This window comes from Pleurodeles waltl, chromosome 5, assembly GCF_031143425.1.
Source record: "Pleurodeles waltl isolate 20211129_DDA chromosome 5, aPleWal1.hap1.20221129, whole genome shotgun sequence".
In the NCBI taxonomy this organism is placed as follows: Eukaryota; Metazoa; Chordata; class Amphibia; order Caudata; family Salamandridae; genus Pleurodeles; species Pleurodeles waltl.
In genome coordinates, this window is record NC_090444.1 from 1,751,769,632 (window position 1) to 1,751,789,303 (window position 19,672).

A 19,672-nucleotide genomic window follows, 5' to 3' on the forward strand; every position below is an offset into this window, starting at 1 on the left:
CGTGTGAAAAAGCATGGGCGTTTTGTTAAGGCTCCCCAGACTGCAGCAAAGGGACAGTGATCCAGTAAGCATGCATTATTGGAGTACAATTATTTATTCATTGCCCCATGGGCAGGGTCACCTGTACCAAGTAAATATGTTTTGCACCTGGGAGTAGTTGGTGTTTGAAGGGCCTTCAAAATATGCGACAGGGTTGACCAATTAATGTGGCAAAGAAAAAAAAAAGTCTGGTTATACATTTACAATGTCAATAGCTACAACTCCACAGTAAATGAGACCTATTGCATTTCAAATGCTTGTTCTATGCACACCAGCTCCCTCTGGTGCGCACTACTGGTGGAGATGCAATTATTTTTTTAAAATAAAAAATACCAAGTAACAACCGCCTGGTGATATAGCAGTAGTAGATAAAAATTGTTGATTAGTAAATCAAAAGCCAGTTAGACTTTTTAAAAATTGTGCAAAGAGAACATTTATTACTCCTTATTTTACTTTAACTTTAAGAAAATGTAGTTTCTTAAAACAATTATGCAGAGAGCATACGACATTAAAATAAGCGGCTTTTTACATGCGGTGCCAGCACTACTTGGATACAAAGCAACAGTGTAACCACAGTAGCAGTATACATTTTATACAATTATAGGAACAATCTGAAGCTTTACAATAAAGCAGAAAACTATTTGTGGCACTGGACTGCACCAAACTGTAGTTTGTACAGTTGAAGCACTGGTTCATGCAAGCAATTAGTTGCAACTTCGACTTGGGCCAAAAGCAGAAGACTCAGTTCAGTCCAGAGCCAAAATCTCACCTCCGCCCCACAAACTAAACGTGGAAAGTAAGATCTTGAGGTGAAGTACTACAGCACAGCCAGTGTAAATCTGAACTTGCATTGTAGCACGTCAGTTGTACGTTAACTTCTGTACTTAAAAATAAAACTACAAAACTTAGGTTTTAAGCATCCCAGTGCAATTGTACTCGAACAAACATATTAAAACTATGTTCTTAATGAGGCACATGGACATTAAATCCTCCAGTCCCCACTGTCGTCTTTCAGGCATCACTTGCAGTACAGCAACCGGGCCACTAAGCTTAATACACAAATAGAAGCAATCAGAATAGTCTTCAGGCTGCAGGATTAAAGAAAATTGAACCCACATCACCAGCGAGATAAGGGCTGAATTGTGCAGACCCACAATACACCAAGATTAGAGGGTTGTACGTTTTTCGAGTGCAGCTGTTCAGACAGTAGCTCTTAGACGTGCTTCAGCCAATGGCACTTCAGCTAGTGAAACAAGGCTTTGCATAGCCTTTCAGGCCTTAATATCTTTCCAAAAGACAACTTGGGAGACTGCAGTTTAAAAATACTTTTAAAAAAAATGTGTCAATCGTTACGAGTCTGTAAAATATCGGCATTTGGATTAACTGTTTTTCCAGTTAGGTGTTTTGCTTCTTTAAAATAGTTTAAAGTTCAGCCAGCCTGGCTCAGATCAGGAAGATGATCTCGTCGGACACCATGATGTGGTTTGCATCCTGCATGTGGTCCAGTGCAGCCTGGACCTCCTCTTTGGAGAAGGGGGTCTGGTTGTCTTTGTTGATGGCGTCCATCAGGCTCCGCATGGTTATCGACTGGGCGTGCGCGGCCTTGAAAGCATCCAAAAGGGCAGCTTTAAACTGCTTCAACCTGCAAGACCAAGAAATGGGAGAAATTAAGTGAAAGCCATGTCACTTACACATGAGAAAGAAAAATAGATGCAAAGAATTCTGGACCAGAAAAATTAGACCAAAAAAAAAAAAAAAACGAATTCTTTCCTCGCTCATGAGTTTAGACAATGAACGTCTTTGCAGACAGACTACGATGTGCCTAACCACCACCACATCATTAAGGCAGTAAGGCTTAAATACATCCAAGATGGACAGCAGCTCACCAAACAAGACGACCTACAAATGTTCCGCCATACACAGTTCTGCCAATGGAGTGCAAATTAAGCTGTATTCTAAATATCTTCGGTCACCAGGGAATTTGTGTCACAGCCAACAAAACAGGCAGACCAATGAACATTATGGAATATCTACTGTCAGCGGTGTAAGACAGATGGCTGTGTAAAGAAGTTTCCCTCTACACTGGATGGACCTTTAATGTATGGTGTTGCCCATCTAGTGTAAACCACTACCGTAGACACCGAAGAGGGACTGAAACGTTTTTAAATAGGTGGGAAGGCTACGCTGACCAACTACTAGTGCCCCGATAAACAGCAAACACCAACAACTTACCTCTCATCCGCTAACCCGGTCTTTTTGGCCTCGCTGGTGTCCATCGGCTGCTCCTCTGAAGGCTCGGGGCCTTTGGGAGTGGCCACCTTCACTGCAAGCCAAGTAAAAAATTAAAACAATTGCGTTAAAAAGTGCAGCAACAGATCATAAAGCACAGACTGATCTTACAGCGTCTACCACAGTAGCACAAAACCCAAAATAGTGGAGTTGCACTAAACAGTTATCAGTTGGTTCTGCACAAATTCTGGATACATCTCATAAGACTGAGATTAATGTCAGTCAAATAATTTCATTAATACCAGAATAATTTTAGTTGTCTACTACAGATTTGACACTATGTAGATATTATTGCATTGATTTTTCCATTTAAGCATGGTTGTATAGCACAACGAGAGAGTATGTTCAGATTCAAATTAATGGTACTTCTGAGATTAAGCATACCTTCAATGGTAAGGTAAAACCTGACAACGCAGGACACCGCAATTAAATGTTGTAATTTAGGAAATGAACAGCTTACTAATGGAGACAAAATGTTGGAGCACTGTACTGGGGGGAGAAAAAAAAATACCCCCTTCTCAAATGCCTTGTTTGCCTAAACCCTACACAGTGCTAATTCAGGAACAATGGGCTCAAAAGGCCTATCCAATAAAATTCAATATACATAACAGAAGCTGATCCTCTACACTCAAAGCGCTTTGTCAACCACTAGTAAACGCTTTAAAAACTTACACCCTATGAATACCCATACATTGCACTGTTAGAGCTGACATCCTTAAGGTAGTCCTGTTCCCTTCTCCCTCCACTTTTGACCTAGTTTTTGCTTGCTTTAGGAGTCTGTCCGCTTTACCAATGCTAAACTGCTTGGCTTCTCCTCTAAACATAGTAATGTTGGCTTATACCCAATTGGCATTTAAATGCAGTTATAGGTCTCTAGTGAAGAGCACTACATGCTCCCAGAACCTGTAAATTAAAGAGGTACTTGTCTGCCTGCAGAACTATTAGTCCCACCCACATAAGTAGGCCCCATAACCATGTCTAAGGCCTGCCACTGTAAAGCCTGAGTGCAGTTTTACACTGCCATGTCGACCTGACAAAGTAATCCTTTTGCAAGGCCCAAACCATCCCTTTTTATACATACGTCACCATTAAGGTAGGCCCTTGACAACTATTGGGGAAGGGTGCAATGTATTTAAAAAAGGCAGGACAAGTACTTTTACATATCCTGGTAGTGAAAAACGTAGTTGTTTCCCTACAGCAAGGCCGATCGCTCCAATTGGATAACATTAGGATTAACTTATTACATCCTTTAAGTGTAATTCCCTATCTGGAAGATATAAACAGTGTGGTGTGTCTCTGGAATCAATTTGAAAATCACAACTTAAGGTGAAGTTGGATTTTAAATTAACTCTAAAAATGCCACTTACAGAACATTGCTATTTTCCTACTGTAGCCATATAGTGCCTTCTGCCCACCGCTGACGTGGGGTGACAGCTGGGCTTTGTGCAGTCCTCCTAGGCAGTCACACAATGGGAGCTAACTGTGACCTGATGGGCCATTCTGGGAGGGAGACGCTGGGCACAGCCTCATCTGAATAGGCTGTGTCCTGTCCCCACACAAAGGGCTGCATAACCCCTGTAGTAAGTCTGCAGGAAGGGCAGGATCTATGTGCACTTTTAAGCGACCTGAACTTTCAGCTTTGTTCTGGTCCGGCGTAACCTTATTGCCATGGTAGGCACTTTTTGCTTCTAAGTGCTTTCCCACAATAAAAAAAAAAAAAAAAAAAAAAGTATAAATCAAGCTCTGATTGGATTCTCCATCTTAGTCCTGTTTTATTAAATTAAGCTATTTTTCTAACCAGGTATGGAATCTTTTTTATTTGCATTTTCAATGTTTTACTGTTAGAAGTGTTGCACAAATACCCTACATATTGCCTCTTAAATTAAGCCTGCGCTGTGCTAAGCAATTAGAGGGTGAGAATGTTTGGGACTTACCCTAGGCTTGCAGCTCCTGCTTGATCAGGGTGCATACCTCTGTCAACCAGAAACTCAATTTCTAACACGTTATGATTTATATGACTCACACCACTGGGGAAGCGAGGTTGGGGGGGGGAGGGGATTCATTTTAGAGCCAGCATTTGCTGCTTTATCATTTGGAGTCAAGAGTCAAGGCAAGAATTTGAGTGGGATAAGCTATACTATCAAAATCAGCTTGTGTATAAAACACTTAATGGGGTACAGCTTAATGTGAGTTTTACTTCTGAAAAGCGACAGGATTTTTACAGCTTAATAGAAAATGCGAACTAACATGAATATTCGTAAAGGAACACACATGTACCACTAGACTGCTAAATTCGTTGCTTGGATCACTTAAATGGTTTGCCTTTTCTACACAAAATATGGTGTTTGAGATTAACACGAAGCGTGGTTACCTGCAGGCGGCTCGTCTTCTGTATCACTGAACTCGTATGGGTCATGTTCACTATCTTTCTGCTCGCCAGCATCCTTCTCCTTGCCGTCCTTGGATCGTGCCTTCCTCCTGAAAGACGACAATATTCAAGTTCCAACGTGGCACTCAGAAAGGAACAAAGCTACAGTAATGTAAAGCACATACAAAGCCTTGCTATCAGGCTGTTCAAGCACCCAAACAGGAACAAATAAAGGTCCTCTTTTAAAATAAACTGCCAATATAAAATATTTACATTGTGACAGAAGTTCAAACACCACCCTTTTCTACCACTACAAGCCAAAGAGAAACTGTACAATGCCATGGAAGTGGTTTACAATACCAGACAGCAGAACTGAATATTTGGCCAGACATACAAACATTACCGTCCAATGCAGCAGAATTTTAGGATAACGCATCAAACTAACAAGATTAACTACATGGGGTCTTAAAGTTTGCACAATGAGTAGATCTAATTTCCGGCGCAACTCACTTCAGTCCTGTTCTGAAATGGTTAAGTCTGCACAAGAATCAGCAAGTAAAAATTACCATTTGATCAAATTCAAACTGACAGAACGTGTAACTAGGCAGATCAAGTTGACTGTTCAAAAGGCTGCTGGGATTCTAAGGCAAGTTTGTCACTAAATGGTCACTAAATTAAAGAGTATGCCATGGGCGACCATGGAAAGTTATTAGGGTACTGAGCAAAAGCTTAATGGTGCCAAATGCGGTACATAATCCGAACCTTTAACTATTTAGATGGAAGCTGGATAAGATCGACCCTCAAATGTCTTGTCTAATATATAATTTAAACACTGCACCCTTCCTGTTCATGCCTCCAAAGACAAATGGAAACTACAACAGAAGGGTCGCTGTGCCCAATGTGTACCAGAGAATTTAGCACTTTTGCACCACTCTACCACGTACTGTTTTTGGGCAATGGAGTGAGAAATGGACGTGATGGTGGGCCCAAGATTGTCCTCCATTTATGGCTGGTTATTCATGTTTGTAAAGTGGGGACGGTAACAGTGGGACTACAGGATACTTGAGCCCAAGACTTTCACCACACCTGTGAACAGGAGGCAAGGCTGCTCCAGTTAAGGGGGGCATAGGGTGGAAGGAACACAAAGGGGGAGGAGGTGTCCATTTCCATGTGGTCATGAACACTGACCTAGGCTCATTTAAAGTCACTTACATTTTCAACATGTGCTTGCCTGCACAACTATTATAAAGTGTGAAGTTTGACACATCCAGAATTGTTAGCATTATGTGGCCACTAGCTAGTCTGACAGGCAGTTTATTTATGGTGGCTGCCATGTTAATAGGACTATCGACTGAAGGCTAAACCATCTATGATTAGATATGTAGCATTCACCACCAGGCGTGGCCCATCCTTTAGGGCGGAAGGGCCATGCCACTCCACCTTTTGCCCTCATAAAGGGTCGTCAGCCTGAACAAAGGTCAGCCTGACAGATACTCTCTTCATGTTAGGCAGCCAGGAGCAGACATGCATGATTTGCGCAGACTCCTGGCTGCCCGAGCTGAACTTTGCTGAAGTGGTCACAGCTCCTAGGGCGTGACAACCTCTGCTCAGCAAAAAGGTGCCTCGAGACGACGACCCCCCCCCCCAGTGACGAGGAATGCATCCCCATTGACTCCAACCTGGGCGCTTCAGGTTTACGCCCTGAAGCGCCCAGGGTGAGTGTCAATCAGTAATACTTTGGGGTGGGGTCATCAGTCTCACTGTCCCCATCCTGTGACGAGTCTGGGACTGCTGCCTTCCCTTATTCGGTGGGTGCATGTTATGAGTGTTAATGGATGTGCGTGTGTGAAAGAATGTGTGTTTCCCAACTGCCCCCCTCCCAAAGCTGACGGCTGCCACTATTCACCACCATACTGCGTCTTGTTGGGTCTTCGGTGTTGCCAAACTTATAAATACAAGATAAAATTGGTAATGCAATACTATAAAAACTCTGGTGTGTAACTGGGAGGCTTCACAGAAGAACCATCAAAAAGCCACCCCCAGTCGGGTTCTGTTCCAAAAGCGGTGAAATGGACTTCTGCCTGGTATTCTAGGTAACCCAAGCATCTGAACCAAAGGGCTGGACCGCAACCAACTTCTGGTTGGCCTTTAACATGAAAAGGGGTTAATTTTAAGGTAATTTTCTTCAGTACTAGATCTTTGCCTTTCCAGAATAGAAAACCATTAACAAAATGGGCTGTAATTTAAGAAAGGCATCAACCCTACGCTGATCCCACTTTGCGAGGGAATGGTAAGAAAGAGCTGTGTTTAGCATGGTTTAATGCGTCCTTACCTCTTTTTTCGGGCCTCCTTTTCCTCCTGTGCAGTTTCCTCCCCTTCTGTGTCTGTTCCTTCATCCCTCTTCTTGCGCTTCTTCTCCTTCTCAAGTACCTTGAAAAAGTGACAAGTAGAGAACCACATTATATAGTTCTCAAAAAGGTGAACCACAGTCGGAGATACTACAGAAGTGAGTAACAACTGACGACAACAGCAAATTACAAAAGGACGAGAAGGATGAGCCAGGTTGAGTTTTCCCCAACGGAGCATGTCAAAGCGTCTATGCGGTTACAGATAATCTGACAGCTGTCACTCATTTGAGGAAGAAACCAAAATATTTCGGGACACGAAACTAGAAGAAATGCAAACAGGAGGTGCAAAAAAAAAAAAAAAAAAGTCACAGAAGCAGTTCCGAACAATTAAAGTAGGCGTTCAGACTACAATGGTGTTGTTCAGCTGCAGTAAAACTGGCCTAAAAAGGATTTTAGGGATTGTCATCAGCGTCACAACTGAGTTGAGTGCTGTTCATCAATAGACACCACAATTTGGATCAGCCAGTCGTTCATTTAGGTATCCCAATCCTACTTGGGGTGACAATGGACCATCCCCCACAAGCAGCAGCAATGGAAACCCTTGAAACATAGGGACAGCCATGAAAAGAGGGGGGGGGGGGGGGGGGGGAAGGAGTGCAGGGTTATGATCTGGTCACTCCCATCCCTGCTACCCACAGACTAATATAAATTATAATGCTAGCCCAATGAAGAGCAGGTGCTAACAAAGCCACGTAACGGTTTGTTTCCAGCTCAGAATCACCACTCTTCGCAGGGTTTTACTTGCAGGGCCACGACTTCTCCCAAATCCCCTAACTGGAGATGCAAGGATCTTTCATGGGTGCAAACATCTTATTTTTTTCCCTCTGGACCCACTCGTTTTCACATCCAGCAGAGAACCAAAGTGATATTTAATTCTTAGCATTAGCCGGCTGCTTTGTACCAGGATGTTCACTTCAAGGATGGAAGAAAGGTTAACAGGTCTGGAGAACCAAAGAGTGGTGAGATGGTCGAAACTAATCCTCCTGCGGGGGAAGCGGAGGGGGTAGATTTGAAGGCTACGGAGCACGCCTTGCAGCAGCTTACGACTTCTGTTCCTCTGCCACGGATGCAAAGGCCCCTGCACCGACAACTTATGCTAGTTAGCCACGCTGGTGTTGAGAGCAGCCCCACCCCTTTAACGGCGTTTGCCTCTTTAGTGCCTGTGGACTAGAGATGATTTCCTTATTTCTGCCTTAATCTTCAGAGTGGATTTCGCAACAGTGACTCGCAAATCCAGTATGTTCTTTTGTACTGAAGTAGAGATGGGTAGTGCAACAGTAGCACACAGCAAAGAGGCCAGACATTGAGTTGACCTGGTCAGCAGGATCCTTTGGGAGGAGAGGACAGTTGCCATAAGTTAACACGTCGTTCTGAAACTCATTGCCATGGTGGTGTGATCGGTCCAATTCAACGGAACTGGGTAATTAGAAGGCAACATTTTATTGCAAGAGGACACTGCCATTTCTAAAATCAGCGAGACTCCTATGGAAAAACTAAACTCAAAACGTTGCACAGTGACATGCCATGACAAACCATTACAAGCAGGAACAGGTTTACAACAACCTTGGAGTTACCATTCATGGTTAATCACAAACCGCTAGCAGTTAAAGACCATTTTTAGTGGGCTAGCAGGTTAGGGGCAGAGGAGACGCAATGTCACATTCTTTGGTTACTAAGTGACACAGCTACACTCACTTAGGGACGAAAAAGTGAATTTATGGGTCATCCAAATGCTTACCTTTTTGAAATAGGCAAATTGCATAAGTTCCACAGCAACCTCTGAATCCTCAAGATCGATGGTCTTGGACATTCTCGCCCTGGCATGGGCAGTAGCCAGACGGATCATAGTTTCCAAACTTCGGGCTGTGACAGGAGAAGTCTAAAAATATATATATATTAAATAAATATATATATTAAGCAATTACACATTGGAGACAGTCTGCACAGAAGGAAAATAAGTATCAATATGGCGAGACATTAATGTACTCAGACATGGGGAATGGGTTGACTGAGGGGCCAGGGACCCAAAAGGTTTTAAAAAGAAGCAGTGGAGCAGTCTGAAAAGAAGCCTCACATAGGAAAGGTTACAAACCGGTTCAAAAACACAATAGTAGCCAGAGTAAAGCATCACTGCTGACATACACGGAGAAGGACGGAAGTAAACTGCTCACGAAAACGTGGATTCATATGAAGGAAGGGTAGAGACTGGAGTGCGGCCTCCAGCTTTAAAGAGGAAAAGCCCCTCAAGGAATCCAGTAGGAGGGAGAGATAGGGGAGGCCTGGTGTTACTTGCAGGGCTGGTATCCTCTTACATAAGCTAGGTCTAAGCCAGCTTGGCCAGAAGTGACTAATTTAACTGTGTCAGCTTCATGCCAGGTTGGGCTTCACCTTGCTATGCATGTCTGTAGAAGGTCAAGAATTGCCAACATTTGCTACAAATATGGATGCCCATTACAGACTATTGTCAAGGGGAGGCACAAAGGAAGCATGAAGGGCCTTGCACCTCCCTAGCAGGGGATGCTGAAGTGTGCTAAAGGGTGATGAGGGCCAACTCTTAATCGTGAGTGCTCTATGTGCGAGGGTGGGTGGGGGAAGAGGGGAATAATGTAGGCATAGTCCCTGCCAGTTGAGTTCACCCCCTCTGGCAGAAGGATTCTATTTGGTTTCTATACTCATCAGAAAGGTAATGGGGAGGCACTCTGTTGCAATATTGGTATGAGTTTCCACAGGATTTCTCAAAACAATGTTCTCAAGTCTCTTCAGGTAAGTGATCAGGACAAATGTTTTCTTAAAAGGACATTTTAGCCTCAGCCTTCATACCAGCTGCCACAAACCATCAGCTAACTCATGGTTTTGTAAGGAGGCAGTGATCAGCACTTGGCACGATGCATACCATTTGTCCACAAAAGTAATGGATTTAGTGTCTACTCCAGCACTCACTCTTGCAAGATCTGAGCTCATCTGGTCCTGGCTCCTCAGACGAGAGTACTGGTCAGCTATGTAGCTAGCAGACTCCTGGGTCAGCACTGGAGTGACCATCTTCGCCACATGTATGTATTTTCTCATAAACTCCATGCTGACCACTTTATCCCTGCAAAGGCAAGAAAGAAAGAAATCAGTTTAACATTGCCCCAAAATGCTGAAAAACAGACGGAGCTGTTAACAGTGCATGGACACATACTTGCGCCTCTTGGACCCATGCAGCAGGTTGTCGTGCTTCTCATACACCTGCAGCTCTTCTTGTTCTTCTTGAGTGGTGTTTGGGTCTTCAGTAGCTAAGATGTCAACGGCGCTTCCAAATGGCATGGCTGTGAAATTTAGATAGAGTCCGGTTCACACAATTCCTAAAGCAAAATTTACCATACAGACAAACTCTGAACTACAAAAACTTTGGAGTTCACAACATTAAATCAAAAACATGCAGAAATACAAGCAACTTTGGTTCCAAAAAATGGCCAATTCTTGTTCTCTGAATAAATTTTTCTATTTCATTAGCACGGGGGGACTGTAGCATGTTACGGCTCTACGTTCACATCTTTACATTACCAGCAATATAATGCAGAAGGAAGCCTGTTCCGACAGAAGGCACAAGCATCAGATGGTACAATGTAACGGGGTGCTTTCATGAATTAGGACACAACTACCTTTTAGTTCTGAACAAGACAAACTGTACACAAAGGACTGATCCCCAATTTAAACAGATGGGAATAAACACTAATTATACCACCTTAAAACTAGACTTGCAGGGTCTCCAAGAAGCAACCTAGCAAAATTCAGAAGTAGTGTGCGCACATCAACCCAGCCAACAATGGAATGCATTATTTGTAGAGTTGTTACACGCATGAAGCTTTAAGCTTACTTTACTAAGCGAGACTTCAGAAAACGTCATTTACAAGACAATCCATGATATCAAGAAGTTAACCAAGGTTAGAAGTCAATAGCTCAGCAGTGAGCAGCTTGACCGATCAACATACCATCTCCGTCCTGCTCCCCGGCTGCCCTGTAGCGATGCATGCGCAACACGTGGTCTGAGATTTCACGATCCTGCTCGGGATCCATCTGGTCAAGCATGATGAAGAGCAGATCGAAACGGGAAAGCAATGAGTCCTGGAGGCCAATGTTCTCCATGGGAGTTTTATACTGGTTATACTGCAAAAGAAACAATTTGTTCACACCAGAAAACCACGCATTCCAGCAAGCAACTGCAGACTGGGTCACGCTCAGAGACTCACCCTTCCATAGACCGGATTGGCTGCAGCCAGTACACTGCAGCGGGCATTCAGGCGGGCGTGGATTCCAGCCTTAGCAATAGTGACGCGACCCTGTTCCATGACCTCATGGATAGCTGTGCGATCCATATCCGACATCTTGTCAAACTCATCGATGCAGACCACACCTCTATCAGCCAGTACCATGGCACCAGCTTCTAGGCGGCGCTCACCTGAAGAAATAGGAATTGCAAAACAAACTTAATTTTCAACCCTATTAGATTCCAAGCTTGGTCCCAAGTAAGACATGCGGTGGTAGTCTCCGGGCTACTACAAAGTCCATTTCCCTTTAGCAATTTTGCTGTCTGCATTATTGCAGCTCGTGTTCGGATTAAACCCATTTCCCTGAGAAACAGAATTAAGGAATGTTTGAGTATCTGGGTAGAAGTGATGAGACCTAGCACCTAAAAGTGGTTGCCAGAAATACTGGACTAGACAAAGAACTGTTCTTTAAAACGGCCCCCTTTAAATAGAGAACCCAGTGTCAAGAGCCAAAATTACTTTGCTCATGTTCATGAAGGCGTGTAGCCAGAAAGCAAACTGAGACCCAGTTATGCTTTTCAGACATATTTAATGGTCTATGAATGGGTGCTGGGCCTTCCTGAAATAGGTCTGCTAAGTTAGGGTAATCAAGTCGAATGAACATATTTAAAAAACAAACAAATGAACTGTGCGGTGATTGGCAAGTTAGACACTGCTATCTTCCATGACTGTCAAATTTGAAATCATGCTCAGGTAATTCAGTTTCAGTAAGCCGTACAGAAAGAAATCATGCATGGTTAAATAAACTAATCAGGCGTAATATATAATATACAAACTGAACAGACAGACTTGCTGCCCAGAAGTAAAATCTGAGGTTTAAGTTGGGACTCTTGCTTTATGCACTGCAAGTTGATGTTCAGAAATGTAATGGCATCCTAGGAAGTAATACTTAATTCAAATAAATGGTAAAAAAACTAGAACCGGAATTTACACCGTTAGCGACGTGGCTTGCAAGCCAAATCATTACATGGCCCATGCCTTGAGCCCCCGGGGTACAAAAGGGGCCCCTGCTCAGGTTCTGCTCATCTCTATTGGCTTTACTGCTTTGAGATATCAGCTTGCAAGGACAAAGACCCCACCGGGTTACTAGCTAAGAAAGGGTCTGTTTTCAAATCCGGACACTTAACATTTACAAACTAGAAAGCAAAAATAAAAGTTTAACCTCTTGGTCACCAGTTCTGGTTTTTCCATAAATTATTAGCTACTGCCACCCTGCAGCAAGGGAAGGCACCGATACACCCAGTCGAGCAATACAAATTTTTATTAAGCGCACTATTCACCTGAAAGGGTCTCAAGGTGCTTTTTGTAGAGGGGCGGGGGCTGCCGTTTACTGCTCAAAGAGCAATGTCTTGAGGTGCTTTCTGAAAGTCAGGAGGTCCTGGGTCTTGCGTAGGTTGGTGTGGAGGGAGTTCCAGGTCTTGAAGGTGAGGTAGGAGAAGGATCTGCCTCCAGAGGTGGTGCGTTGGATGTGGTGGACTGTGGCGAGCAGAGTTGTCGAGTAGGTGCGTGCAAGTTCACTCGGTCATTGAGGTAGGACTTTGAAGATGATCCTTTTGCTGATGGGCAGCCAGTGAAGGGATCGGAGTGGTGAGCAGAGATGTGTTGGTGGCATGGGAGGTTGAGGATGAGACGTGCATATGCGTTCTGGATTTGGTAGAGTTTAATGCTGAAGCTTGGATGTGGTACCAGCGTAGAGGGCGTTTCCGTAGTCTAATCTGCCGCTGATGATGGCATGGGTGACGGTTTTTCTTGTTTCTATGAGAATCCATTTGAAGGTCTTCCGCAGCATGTGAAGGGTGTTGAAACAGGAGGATGATATGGTGCTGATTTGCTGGGCCACGGAGAGAGAGGAGTCTAAGATGATGCAGAGGTTGCATGCGTGGGTGGAGGGTGTTGGGCATGGTCCTAGGGCAGTGGCCCACTAGGAGACACCGTGAATAGTCACAGAAAGCTACCAGACACATCCCCTGATAAAGGGAAATAGCATCCACAGGGACTGCAGTGCCTTTTGAGCACTGCAGGAAGTGCGCACAAAAACCGAACAGGATTCATACTCCAAGTGGAGTGTTTTGTAAAGCATGCATATGCAGAAATAGATACAATGCGCAGAAGCAGTGCTGTACAAAGTGTATGGCGGCTACTCACCGGTCTCTTGGTCAGTGGTGACTGCAGCAGTTAGACCAACACCAGAGGATCCCCTCCCAGTGGTGGGAATGGCACGAGGAGCCGTACAGAGAACATAGCGAAGAAGCTGCGACTTCGCAACAGAGGGATCACCTAAAATGAAACAACAAATGTTAAGTGGTTTTAATTAGAGACCAGGGTCAAAAGAAAAAGCTATGAGCTTAGCAAGAGAAGGTAAACGTACAGGTGTTCCGTGGTGGCTGATGCTTAAACCGATTGCTACCACTAGGGCAATGTTGTGTAAATGTGAGACAGCTTCATGCTCTAATAAGATTGTGGTTTAGATTTTAGAAAAACGGGCATTTATTTATATATGCAATGTGACTGCACCACCCATATACATGGTATAACGCATGGCTGAACAGCACACATCCACTGGTGCTGAAATAACTTAGTTTCCCAACACAATTGCACTCATTGTGTCGACCTCATTAGAATGAGCGCCAAGGTGGCCCTGCCAGGATTCAAACCTGTGACCATGAGGACAAAGATCCCACGAGTGGCTGCATTAGTCCAGTGAGCCACCAACCGGTCAGCATGGTAAACACAATATTGATGAACAAAACAAAACGCCTTGGATTATGGCTTATATATTTAAATCCGAATTTATCAGCTCAGTTTCTTCGCGTTAATCAATCAAGCTGTGTTCTCCAAGAGCGCATTGAAAAACTGCCAATAACGGAAAACAAACTGTAAACAATATTTGCGGTCAAAGGACTCCGGTTATAAGTACACTTAAATACAACACGCGCAGGAGAGCAGCATTGGAAGCCAGGAACCACGGTATCAAGACACTAGATCACAGCTGGGAAAAATGTCACTACATTGAGTTTTACCTATCAGCAGGATGTTGATATCTCCTCTGATGCGACTCCCATTCTCCAAAATCTTCTCCACACCTCCAAGAAGCATGCAAAGGATGGCCTTCTTAACATATTCGTGTCCGTGAATGCTGGGAGCAAGAGAACGTGACAGCTGCTCGAATATATCCTGGTGGAACAAGAAAATAGACATTACCTGGTCTGACCTATGTCTTCAACATACGAGAAAAACAATTAACTAGTCGCGTATTTTATCACACGTGCACTTCTGACAATAGTGAAGTTGTTCTTGAAAGGCTCATATTGACTGTTCGCTTTTAATAGTTAGTGGAAAAAAAAAAAAATGAAAAAAAACGCATTTGCAATGGTTTTCGCGTTCGTTTGAGTTAGATCCATTGACGTTGTGAATTCATAACTGGACTTACTGCCCCAAGGAGTAACAAACGTAAAGCATTTACCAATGATAACGGATTTTTGAAAGGCAAGCCCCTGAACGAGTGACGGTGATGGGTGTGGTTAAAAGACCACAGATAGATTACAACAGGCCAGAGACCTTGCGCACTTGACCTAAAAACACAGGTGATCCAGTCGGAGGGCTTTGTACTCCGGGTTTATGGACCGGCAATAGTGAAACAACTGCCAAATGACTGGTGAGGTGTGGAGACCAAAGTATACCTTGCAGGATTGGTCAAGGTGTGCTTTGTTAGAAGCCGCAGACGTAAAATGATATAAACTGACAATTTTAATTTGTTGGATTTTAGACCTGGCTTGTCTAGTGTACTGCTGAGCAATTGTGTAGCATTTGTGTTGGGGGAAATCGAGGTGGTTTTGAGGTACTAAAAAACATATGTGGAGTATTGAATTCACAGAAGTTTAACATGATCCGTTGAGAATCGGGATGTCCTGCAGGAGAAAAAGACATGCCTAGCACACATTCACCCAAACGCACATATTTTCTTAATTTAAGCGAAACCTTAACGTTTCACAACCTTTCGTCATGCTGAATTGCAACTAGGTGAAATGAGCCGTCATCTCTGGTGTGTTGTAGGTATGCCCACGGTGGGCTTTGTTCATGATAGCATCAATGTTTTTATACCTTGTGGATGGAAGTTATACAAATGAACTATATGTCTTTGTGCGAACAATTCTGTTCAGTGAGCTATTGCAGACAGTTTTCATGTGTGTTTTAGAGCCCAATGCTCTTACAGTTAGTGTGCCATTTCAGTATGATGTACACCTGTGAAAACTGCACATGAAGGCAAGTGACAGTGCTGGTCATGCGTGTTTTAAAAACTCGAAAACCCAAAATGGGCACCAGCCTCATCCAGCTAATACCTTGGAACGACTTTTACTGAACTTCTTTATTTTGGCAACGTCATCGGCAGAGAACAAAGGCTGCTCCTCTTTATTCAGCTCCTTCAGGTGACAGGCTATCATGATTGTTCTGAAGGAGAAAAAAGAAAAAGGAACCATCAGCACCAAGAACGGACCCTATGATGCAAGAGGTACATCACTACAGGCACGCATGCGCAAATCAAACAGATCATTTGTCTTTCAAGTTGCATCCCGGCCCTCCAACAGTGATTCAATAAAAAACAAAAACAATCCTCGGTATACCTGAAGGTCCCAGAGGTGTAGCCTCCCTTCTTTGCAGGCAAGCAGCGGTATGTGCCAATCACCTGCACCCGATCCCCAGGCTTCACTATATCCACGAGGTCATCGTCCACAATGATATCAACGGAGCGAGGAAGCTGGCCTGCAGGAGCCTTCTCTGGCATCTCCTGGATGGTGATGGTTTGGTGATCTTTGTAAGTAGACAGACCAAATTCAGTCTCCAGCGGGTTGTTTTCTTCATCCTGCAATCAATTAAAAGGGTTCTGAATGTTTGTATGCAAAAGGAGGGCTGCGAAGAGAAGCAGCATTACGGTCTGGCCTGCATGATACACGCTTGGGACACATTAAGATACTAAAGAAGTTTGTGTAGCATGAAGAATGAGACCCAGTACATTGCTTATGCGGATTCACATGAATGCTTAGGCAATGAACTTCGGACATCTCTACACACCCCAACCCCCCATGCATCCAAGGAAGGCTGGAGTGACATGTTAAGTGACTATGGGTTCACTATGTCACAAGAAAATTCTCCATGAAAATATTTGTTAAATACAAAGAACTGTAATAATCACAAAAGTAATGTTTAATCAAAGATTCCCAATGCTGAACTCAAATTCACCAAGCTTGTATTTGGCGTGCAACATAGAAGTTAAAAGTGACTAATCGCGGTGCACATCACAACATTCACCACAGCCGTGCGTTGGATGTAAACCCGCCGCGGCACTATGCAGGGGTAGCGCGGCTGTTTACGAAGTCAGCTGAAGGCCCCTTCCTCAAGGGAGGGACCGCATGGTTATGAGAAAGGATTTCTGGTGCCAGCCTCTTGCAACCCGCACATATCTGCGCTTAAACATTCACAGCTTGACAGAGTGAGCCAGGAGCCTCGGAGTCGTAGTCAGCCGACACTCACCTTGGTGGGGTAGACAGCGGAGGAGGGGAAGGCATCCAGACTCGTCATGTCTTTGTATTGACGCTCGATTGTCTTTTTGGTATTAGGGCAATAATGCACACTGCGAACTACTTTGGGGCGCACCAGAGAGCCTAGGAATAGAAACATTAATGAGAAAGGGTACATGCCTAAGACAACAACAAAATAATAACAAAAATATTAGCCAGCTAAAGCAGCCTCCAAACGCGGTAAACCAAACAGCGACGTTCACTTTTTCACCTACTCTTGTTCACGTGGATACATTTCACTCCAACCCGACATTCACATGTGCAACCAACTAATATGATCTGACAGCGGACTTTTAAGAATACAAGAAATCCTATACACGTAGGAATTGCAATACTGAATAGAGGGTGAGTAAATGTCACTCCTTCATTCTGGCCATTTAATAGCAGCGCCATTTTGGACACTCAACAACCAAAAACATGTATACATTATATACTGTCAGATGCCCACTTTAGTAAAACAGGGCACCCGAATGCTACCATGCAAGTCAAGCAGAACAAGGGCTATTGGCACAGGACAATGGCTGTAGAGATGCTGCTGGATTACACAGTAACGATGGGAGGGATGGATGCATTAGCTCTGAAGTGCAGTGAACTGGAGTTGTGGGCCCGGCTTAAACCGGTTATATTACGCAACTGATGCAAAAGTGGACTTTTCACAGGAGCAGTCGAGGTTTTAAACTCCACTACTTACATTTGGTAACAATTCCTTCGACACAGACGACGCAGCCCAGGAAGCGTGAGGTTAAAGTGCGAGGGGTAACATGCTTGGAACCAAAGCTGCCCTCCAGTCCAATGTAGAACTCCTCATACTGCTTGGCATAGGTGGCATCAATGGAGGCAACAAAGTCTTTGAGCGCCCGCTGGAAAGCAATGAGCTCCGCAAAGGCACTGTTCGTAAGGCTGCCAGAAAAACAAAAGATCGAGTTATGGTTGAGCGAATCAGGATTAACAAAGAATCGATGTACGGCGTATCCGATCAACAGCAAAGATTCCCGGGGGTAGCTCATGTTCCCTACAACAGAATGAACCAATGACCTGGCTTTCACACCGTACCTTCGCGTCACATAATGAGCATAGATTAGTTAATTAAAAGTGAAACAACTACATCGTTCCTCAAGTGATACTTTACCACTTAAATACAGCAGGGTCGCCACGTAAGTATATTAAGAGCAACAGTTCAACGAGACATTATGGTTAAGGATGCCTGCCCGTGAGTTTTATTGGGGGAGAGGGGGTATAATGATTTGGCACGAAGCCCGAGTTGCAATCTCGGACTATTTAATCACCTGGAACGTTTTAAACGTGATTGGTGGCTGGAGGCCGCTGTTCCTGGGGGAATATTAAGAAGCAAATGGTGACGCGAACAGGGGTGCCCATTAGACGGCATTACTTACAGGTTAGCACGGGCCTCGTTCTTCTTGCGTAGGTCGTTCACATTCACTATTAGGCGAAACCGATTGTCACTGATCATGTCCCGTACTTTACTCTGGTAGATCCCCTGGTCTTCCTGCAAACATAAGACATTATAATCAGGGGCCAACTAATTAGTAAAAGTGAAGTCTGAAACAATAGGGCCAGGCACAAGCATCAAAGTATTTCAGTAACGTTGCGCCATTTCCCACCCAGAGCTCCTAAGAATGGAGATCAAACTAGCTATAGGGATGTCCGTCTTCACCCCATGCCTGTTAGAGCGCTGCGAAGCTGTAGTCAAGCAACGTGTACCGCTTTAAAAGCGAACCGCTCTCTAACCTTGCGATAAAATGCATGGAAAGAGGTCGTGCGTTTAAAGCAAACTTCGGTGGCGCCCCTGCGGTACCGCCTTTCACCGGCCCGGAGCCCGCACCGCAGTAAGGTGGCTGGACTAGAAGAGCATCTTCCAGCACGCCAGGGAACGAAGGAGGCGGGGATTTCAATCTAGCCTTCCGCCATAGCTGACTAAGGAGCAGTGTGTGCGGCGCAGCCTGGAAGTCTGGTGGCAAACCAAGTAGAACTGCCGACCCGCTTAGGCGGGTTACTACTTTAATGGAGACTTAAGACGTGTGCGCGGTGAGGAACCTCGGGGACGGTACTAAACAGGGGCGCGAAGCCTCTGGAAACCCCATACAGGCGCGCGGATAGCGTGGAACCAGCACCGGGAGAACAGAGTGGAAATAACAATTTCAAAAGAAGGAAGACGTGGCGGAATCCCAACGACTCAATCCTCCCCGGCGCAGACTGATCTCCTTGATCTACCTCCCCCCACGGCTCAGCTCGGGACTCACCTCATCGTCCAGAAAATCCAGGTAGTCTCGCTGCGCCTCGCGCATCTCCCTGTCGTCCACCAGATCAGTCTGCGGGGTTGCGGCCATGTTGGCGGTTCAGGGGGCCGTGGGTGTCGGGAAGAGCTGGTTGTTGTTCGGAGACCGCGCTGCCTCTGGTAGTCCGTCTGCTCGACTCCCTGCTCTGAGCGAATGGCGCGAAATCTGCCCAGATTTCCCGCCACCAGAGGTCACAACGCCCACAGAATAGTTTGAGGATGCCGGTTGGCCAGCCGGTTTAGTCACCGAATACGTAGTTGAGTAATAACCAATCATAAAAGACGTGACTGGACGCGAGGTCAGTTTGCAGCGAAGCCCCGCCTAGATGCGATTACGGGATAGAAACGTTCTACATCCAATATGGCGCCTCCAAAGTACGAGATGC

General features: G+C 44.7%; 1 protein-coding gene across 1 annotated transcript; it reads right to left on the minus strand.

The window, feature by feature from the left end:
- Window positions 1-446: 446 nt before the first annotated feature.
- MCM3 (minichromosome maintenance complex component 3) lies at window positions 447-19,451 on the minus strand. Its single transcript, XM_069236139.1, has 17 exons — window positions 19,252-19,451; window positions 18,385-18,497; window positions 17,682-17,890; window positions 16,944-17,074; window positions 16,037-16,275; window positions 15,755-15,863; window positions 14,435-14,588; window positions 13,560-13,691; window positions 11,337-11,545; window positions 11,079-11,253; window positions 10,286-10,412; window positions 10,045-10,195; window positions 8,843-8,983; window positions 7,029-7,126; window positions 4,700-4,806; window positions 2,272-2,362; window positions 447-1,681 (listed from the first exon to the last, which is right to left on the minus strand). Exons 1-17 carry the CDS (start codon window positions 19,336-19,338, stop codon window positions 1,483-1,485), a joined length of 2,472 nt encoding a protein of 823 aa, XP_069092240.1. The 5' UTR covers window positions 19,339-19,451; the 3' UTR covers window positions 447-1,482.
- Between the last annotated feature and the right edge of the window lie 221 nt (window positions 19,452-19,672).